At 32.0% G+C, this 8,511-nt stretch overlaps 2 protein-coding genes across 2 annotated transcripts; one reads left to right on the plus strand and one right to left on the minus strand.

Moving 5' to 3' along the window:
* Nucleotides 1-2,880: 2,880 nt before the first annotated feature.
* Nucleotides 2,881-4,544, plus strand: LOC143053847 (uncharacterized). The gene has a single exon (XM_076226631.1). It carries the CDS (start codon nucleotides 3,049-3,051, stop codon nucleotides 4,462-4,464), a length of 1,416 nt encoding a protein of 471 aa, XP_076082746.1. The 5' UTR covers nucleotides 2,881-3,048; the 3' UTR covers nucleotides 4,465-4,544.
* A 1,024-nt stretch (nucleotides 4,545-5,568) lies between these two features.
* LOC143055262 (uncharacterized) lies at nucleotides 5,569-7,165 on the minus strand. The gene has a single exon (XM_076228392.1). It carries the CDS (start codon nucleotides 7,071-7,073, stop codon nucleotides 5,649-5,651), a length of 1,425 nt encoding a protein of 474 aa, XP_076084507.1. The 5' UTR covers nucleotides 7,074-7,165; the 3' UTR covers nucleotides 5,569-5,648.
* Between the last annotated feature and the right edge of the window lie 1,346 nt (nucleotides 7,166-8,511).

Below are 8,511 nucleotides of genomic sequence, written 5' to 3' on the forward strand. Positions count from 1 at the left end.
AATATAAATATTATAAAGCTTATCTGTTTTGATTGTTCACCAAAGTTACTCATCATAGTGTTGTGTATGATTTTGCCGCATTAGCTCAATAACGTGCGTAACGTGATACTAATCGAGTATGCTCTAAATATTCAACTTGGTCATCAAGGAAATTCAAGGAAATAGATTTTTCCATTGAAACGACCAATTCGATCTAAAAAAAACAATACCAAAGGGACAATCAAAAATCAAAAAATAAGGCTTTACCATGTTTACCATGACTAAAACGATTAACGACGAAGAGACAGACATCAGTCTACAAAACACTCTACAGAACACTAAGACAAAGCAACACGAACTCAACCAAACACCGGGGTGGCTTTAGGTGCTCCGGAAGGGTAAGCAGATCCTGCGTCATTAGTTGCGCTCTAAATGTTCAAATAGGTCATCATGGAAAAGTTAGGAAATAAATTTTACAACGAAACAACCACTGTGACAGTGAATGCGGTCTGCAATTATATTGAAATACTGGGCAAAACTTTGAAACCTGTCAAGTCTTTCAGTAAATATTTAGACTAGTTACTTCTATGGTAAATTGTACATCAACACACACAAAAAGATAGCAATAAACAACACAACAGTCAACGCATGGAATTAGAAGAACAGTATCGACTAGATATAGTTTGAATAAAACAGAATGACGATACCAAACATATGACTACGTTAACGCTGAAATCAAAATACTAATATCCAAAGTATACATAAACATAATAAGAATCAATGAGTAAGAAGAACGGACCAACAAAAACATAAATTTTCAACAAACACAAATTCGTCGAGCATGCAGTATTGCTCAGTACCCAAAATTAGAATCAATTATCCAAAAATCAATTAACACTTCAGAGCAGTGTTAATGGGTATTTATTTTAATCATCTAAAATATATAACCGGTAATGTCATGTAATGAGTGGCACTATCAATAAATAATCGTGAATATACATATATTTCTTAAGGAGTTATTTACTTTGGTTTAGGAGGAATAAATTCGAGAAAGTTTGAGAAAAACGTACCATGGACAGACAATAAGTTATATTATATAACAAAACATGATTTATGTCAATATACTTGCTAAATAACACTCTTCCTATATTTTATGAAAGAGAGCCAAAAGAAGACGCCAATATTCAAATTACTACATCATAAACATTTACACTTCCCTACAACGTTTACCCAAACATGTTTATGTTTGAAATTACCCTCAGATTTCTACAACTCGTTAACATTTTACGTATATTTCAGCACACTTTACAGAAGTAAACATCTTGGAAGATGTTTATTCAGAGTGGACTAGCACTACATTCAGATTAATTTAAAAAACGTTAAATACATATTTTGAAAGCATTATTCTCATTCAGAGCTCATATAACCTCACTTGTACTCTACAAATAATAATTGAGAGGTAGATCTCTTTTTTGATACGACTGAGGCCATCGTAATTACTCTGACATTCTCGCTACGCCATCTGCATATAACAATTGGAGGAGTGATCAACCAATTGCATGTTACATTTACATGACATAGTCTAGTTCTTCTATATACCTGTCAAAGAAATTATCAAATTATTCTCTTAAGGTATTGTTGTTAATGTATTTAATGATAGTATATACAAGCAACTTATATGTGTCGCTTGTATAATTCAAGTTGTTGCACATGTAACAGTAATGTAATATACATTTCAAAAGGGAAGTTTCTAGGTTAGCACTTTACAATAATATCCACTTATCTGGTAAAATTTCCTGAATCAGGAATATTCTATTCAATAGATTTAATTTTCAAATGAAATTTGAGCTGCCCATAATCAAGTCTGCCTAGATCGGACTGAAATGGTACCGTCTCCTTGTCCGTGCTTCCCGATTGTTCTGGTAAGGGAATTCTTTGCCGTTCTGTTGGCTCTGATGTATGGTCTCATAAATCCTCTCTCCTATTTTGGTATGATGTCGTCTTTGTTTGTTTACATGCTGCCGCTTGTGTTTTCTGCTTTTTATTTGGTGATTGTCCTGTAGTCCCCTTTGGTTTTCTATGTCTTTTTGGTGGCTTCACGTTGTTCAACGATTAATTTAAGCTTACTATGCTGGCAGCCTTTGTACTTGGTTAACAACGCATTAATGACGTCACAAAATGACGTATTATGAAAAGTGACTAAATTCGGAAACAATTAGGATTGATTCCGGGAAAAACGGAATTCTACTTTTATTAAACCGGTTTATCCTAATATGATAAACTTAATTAATTGACTAAATAATATAGTTGAATTAAATAATTTGATATATATAGTGTGCAGTACAAGGTCATGAAGGTAGAATGGTATAATTTTCTGGCCAATACGAATAATTGCAACCATTTAAGATTTTTATAACTTTCAAACTAGAACCTAGACATACAATATAAATGTATAAATATAAATGTCATTTGTCCAATCACAGTGTTCATGGCTCTCGGTCATAAAACTTTACTCAGTACTCAGAGTACAAAAACTTGCGCTCGAAACATCAAATCCAGTATTTAGATTGGTTGATTTTTGAGTTAAAGTACGATAATCGTATTCGAAATCTTTATTGACCCGAGTAAATACACAAAGTAAATGCTACCATTTAACCTTTGTTCCGATAAACATGCTCACTGTTAAGACTTCGAGAGTTTCGGTTATGCTTAAGAGCTACTCATGACTAAACGAAAAGACTAATCTACGCACTTCGACAAACCACACCTTAAATCGCCAAAAGCCTTAAATGTGACTGGTTGTATAAAATTATTCGTGACGGAAGGAAGAAATTTACATGTTTATCTTAAAATACATGTCTTGTTGATGATGTCCAGTAATCTCTAGGATTGACATTAAAAACCCACAGAACAAAAAACTATAAATATATAAAAATCAAATGGAACAGTTCCTTACTATTTACTTTGAGCAAAAAGAATGATTTGTTTTAAACTAAGTGAAATATGTTTGCTACATGTACTGAGGAAAAGCCAAACAATGGCCAAAAAATGTGATTAATTTTAGAAGGGATGAATAACAAGACTACGGAAAAGTTTGGGGAACTTGACAGAGTGAACGATGAAATGGCTGCAGTTTTGCTTCCGGCTATATTAATTGTTGGTGTTTATATGATTGTAGGAATATTTGGAAACCCTCTAGTAATATACTATTATGGTTGTTTCGTGAAACCTTCTCCATCGTATCATTTTATCGTTACAATGGCCGTGTTTGATCTTATTGTTTGCTGTGTGTCTATGCCATTGGAAATCGTGGACATGAGATTTAATTATAAATTTCCAGACGCGACAGCATGTAAAATTTTCAGATTTGGGAATTACTTTTGTAGCATGGCATCAAGTTTCATTCTCATTGCAATAGCCGCTGATAGATATAGGAAAGTATGTCAGCCATTTAAAACCCAAATAACTTTTAAAACAGCCAAAATAATAACAGGATGTTTATGTTTGGCAGCCTTGTTTGTCGCAAGCCCATCATTGATTATTTACGACATTCGTACCGTAAACATCAGTGCTGTATCTGGATTAGTAGGATATGACTGCACAGCCACAAGGGAGGCTCAATACACGCTATACATATCAATATTCAATGGAATATGTTTTCTTATTTTCATTTGTTGCATTACCACGCTGACTGTTTTGTACATTCTTATAGCAAAGAAATTATGGCATCTAAAACGATTTCGTGTTATGGATACTACTCGGAAAATCTCTAACATGCCGTATACACCGCCTACCAGTTCATTTGATCTAGAGTCGTATAACAAACCACATTCAACTGTTGTCAGGTCAACTGGTGCTGTTCCTGTGAACATCAAAGCATCAAACGATGACAAAAATATCCTCCACGGATGCAACGATAAGAAAAACTCCGAAATAGCGTCTTCTCCAACTGGTAAACATTTTGATTCCGAAACAACTTTTACAAAATTTAGAGAAGTCGTTTTACATTGCTGTGTTAATAGCAAAATAAAAATTTCCGATAACGAATTTCACGAGCCTGGAACAATGGAAATATCAACTAATACTACAGATACAGATACAGAAGCAAGAAAAAGACACATTAGGAACAGTAAAAACCAAATCCACCAGCAGTATATACATCTTAAAAAGTATACATTATTGATGGTATCAATAAGTGTAGGTTTTGTTGTTAGTTTCCTACCCTATCTTGGTTTAATGACATGGCAGACGTTAATTTCTCAGTATGAAGTTGATTTAATGTCCAATCTTGAACTGGTTCTTTATAATATATTTTTTCGTTCGTGGTTAATATCTAGTGTTGTTAACCCAATAATTTACGGATTTTTCAACACAGAGTTTATGTCAGTTTTCTTTAAGAATATTATGAAATGCATTTGTTTTTGTTTCATTAAATCAACAAAAGCGGATATTCAATCTAAACAGGAGGGGTCCCAAACAATTTAATTGTAAATATCTGCAATGATTCAAATATTCATGTATCCTTTAATAAATGATTAATAAAAACAGAATATCTTTAGAAAAAATAGTTTGATATTAATGGACGAATTATTTCTGTCTATTAGAAATAACATTTAAAAAAAATGTGGTGCACACTGTTAAATAACCCGCTATCCGGAAGCCGTAAGGGGACACACAAAGCATTAGAAAATATTTTTTTTAATTCGAGATTACGATAAAACATTACCGTTTTACCGAGATCTCGATAAAAAATATATCGTTATCTCGATAAAACGAAATTGTTATATCGAGATCTCGGATTATTAAATCGTTATCTTGATTTATTATATCGCTATCTCGATTTATTATATCGTTATCTCGATTTATCATATCGAGATCTCGATTTATTATATCGAGATCTCGGATTATTTTATCGAGATCTCGGATTATATATTGTTATCTCGGTTTAATATATAGTTTCGTTTTCTCGAAATAACGTTATAATAATCCGAGATCTCGATATAACAGTTTCATTTTCTCGAGATAACGATACATTTTTATCGAGATCTCGATTTATTAAACCGAAATAACGATTTAATAATCCGAGATCTCGATATAACAGTTTCGTTTTCTCGACAAAACGCAACTGTTATATCGAGATCTCGGATTATTCTATCGTTATCTCGAGAAAACAAAACTATATATTAAACCGAGATAACAATATAATAATCCGAGATCTCGATATAATAATCCGAGATCTCGATATAATAAATCGAGATCTCGATATAATAAATTGAGATAACGATATAATAAATCGAGATAACGATATAATAAATCGAGATAACGATTTAATAATCTGAGATAACGATTTAATAATCCGAGATCTCGATATAACAATTTCGTTTTATCGACATAACGATATATTTTTAATCGAGATCTCGGTAAAACGGTAATGTTTTATCGTGATCTCGAATTAAAAAAAATATTTTCTAATGCTTTGTGTGCCCCTTACGGCTTCCGGATAGCGGGTTATTTAACAGTGTGCACCACATTTTTTTTTAAATGTTATTTCTAATAGACAGAAATAATTCGTCCATTAATATCAAACTATTTTTTCTAAAGATATTCTGTTTTTATTAATCATTTATTAAAGGATACATGAATATTTGAATCATTGCAGATATTTACAATTAAATTGTTTGGGACGCCTCCTGTTTAGATTGAATATCCGCTTTTGTTGATTTAATGAAACAAAAAAAAATGCATTTCATAATATTCTTAAAGAAAACTGACATAAACTCTGTGTTGAAAAATCCGTAAATTATTGGGTTAACAACACTAGATATTAACCACGAACGAAAAAATATATTATAAAGAACCAGTTCAAGATTGGACATTAAATCAACTTCATACTGAGAAATTAACGTCTGCCATGTCATTAAACCAATATAGGGTAGAAAACTAACAATAAAACCTACACTTATTGATACCATCAATAATGTATACTTTTTAAGATGTATATACTGCTGGTGGATTTTGTTTTTGTTGTTCCTAATGTGTCTTTTTCTTGCTTCTGTATCTGTATCTGTAGTATTAGTTGATATTTCCATTGTTCCAGGCTCGTGAAATTCGTTATCTGAAATTTTTATTTTGCTATTAACACAGCAATGTAAAACGACTTCTCTAAATTTTGTAAAAGGTGTTTCGGAATCAAAATGTTTACCAGTTGGAGAAGACGCTATTTCGGAGTTTTTCTTCTCGTTGCATCCGTGGAGGATATTTTTGTCATCGTTTGATGCTTTGATGTTCACCGGAACAGCACCAGTTGACCTGAAAACAGTTGAATGTGGTTTACATGGTTTGTTATACGACTCTAGATCAAATATACTGGTAGGCGGTGTATACGGCATGTTAGAGATTTTCCGAGTAGTATCCATAACACGAAATCGTTTTAGATGCCATAATTTCTTTGCTATAATAATGTACAAAACAGTCAGCGTGGAAATGCAACAAATGAAAATAAGAAAACATATTCCATTGAATATTGATATGTAAAGCGTATATCGAGCCTCTCTTATGGCTGTGCAGTCATATCCTACTAATCCAGATGTAGCACTGATATTTACGGTACGAATGTCGTAAATAATAAATGATGGGCTTGCGACAAAGAAGGCCGCCAAACATAAACATCCTGTTATAATTTTGGCTGTTTTAAAAGTTATTTGGGTGTGAAATGGCTGACATACTTTCCTATATCTATCAGCGGCTATTGCAATGAGAATGAAACTTGATGCCATGCTACAAAAGTAATTCCCAAATCTGAAAATTTTACATGCTGTCGCGTCTGGAAATTTATAATTAAATCTCATGTCCACGATTTCCAATGGCATAGACACACAGCAAACAATAAGATCAAACACGGCCATTGTAACGATAAAATTATACGATGGAAAAGGTTTCACGAAACAACCATAATAATATATTACTAGAGGGTTTCCGAATATTCCTACAATCATATAAACACCAACAATTAATATAGCAGGAAGCAAAACTGCACCCATTTCATCGTTAACTCTGTCAAGTTCACCAAACTTTTCCGTAGTCTTGTTATTCATCTCTTCTGAAATAAATCACATTTTTTGCCATTGTTTGGCTTTTCCTCAGTACATGTAGCAAACATATTTCGCTTAGTTTAAAACAAATCATTCTTTTTGCTCAAAGTAAATAGTAAGGAACTTGTCCATTTTTTTTATATATATTTATAGTTTTATGTTCTGTGGGTTTTTAATGTCAATCCTAGAGATTATTGTACATCATCAACAAGGCATGTTCTTTAATATAAACATGTAAATTTCTTCCTTCCGTCACGAATAATTTTATACAACCAGTAACATTTAAGGCTTTTGGCGATTTAAGGTGTGGTTTGTCGAAGTGCGTAGATTAGTCTTTTCGTTAAGTCATGAGTAGCTCTTAAGCATAACCGAAACTCTCGAAGTCTTGAAATTGAGCATGTTTATCGGAACAAAGGTTAAATGGTAGTATTTACTTTGTGTACCCTTCTCGGGTCAATAAAGATTTCGAATACGATTATCGTACTTTAACTCAAAAATCAACCAATCAAAATACTGGATTTGATGTTTCGAGCTCAAGTTTTTATACTCTGAATACTGAGTAAAGATTTATGACCGAGAGCCATGAACACTGTGATTTAACAAATAAACTCATCATAGATACCAGGACTAAATTTTTTTTCTCAGCTGAGTATTTTTTTCTCAGTGATGTAAGTGATAAAATAGTTGTTTGAAAACTAAAACGTACACCAAACTTCTTTAAAACGCAGTTTTATGTCTTAAGAAATAATGTAAAACATAAAAAAAAATCTATGATAGATAAGATGACAAGTAGCATTTAGTAAGCATCTGTAACCACAGCCCTGACAAAAAGTCACAGAATATAAAGTCGGTAAATAATTTGTGTTATCATAAGAAATATAGAACCTAATAGATATTATAAGAGAAAGATCTTGAAATACTTGAGTTATTTACCCGTAGCTTCTTATACATATGTATATATATTTTTTTTATATTTCTTTATTTAGATCTATATTTTGTATTTTTTTAAAAGAAAAAATGCAATCTTCGTTGACGTTTACGTGAAGAGTGCTTTCTTTCACGTCCGCACTTCTATCGAGTATGGCGTGCCAAATAAACATTTTGAAAAGATAATTATTACGGATCAATAACATACATTATGTATACAGACGACCTAAGACACCATGTGACAATTTTAAGAGAAACAGAGCTGCTTTTTTCTCACATCTACAATGGAAAAAAAAACCCAAAAAACGACAGACCAAATATTTTTAAATCAATATGAAAGCCAGTAAATAATTTGAATCCGTTTTCAATATTCAAGATATATGTAACTTTAATATTAATATAAATCTGATACAGAATTTAACATGTTTAATACGATTTAACAATTATGCAAGTAGTCATAAAAATTGCTCTGCATAATGAGTTTATATCATATTGCACAGGAAGAGAAAATAAA

Source organism: Mytilus galloprovincialis, chromosome 12, assembly GCF_965363235.1.
Source record: "Mytilus galloprovincialis chromosome 12, xbMytGall1.hap1.1, whole genome shotgun sequence".
Lineage (NCBI taxonomy): Eukaryota > Metazoa > Mollusca > Bivalvia > Mytilida > Mytilidae > Mytilus > Mytilus galloprovincialis.

Coding starts and splice junctions, on each gene's coding strand:
- LOC143053847 (XM_076226631.1), top strand. CDS start 3,049: ATGAATAACAAGACTACGGAAAAGTTTGGGGAACTTGACAGAGTGAAC.
- LOC143055262 (XM_076228392.1), bottom strand. CDS start 7,073: ATGAATAACAAGACTACGGAAAAGTTTGGTGAACTTGACAGAGTTAAC.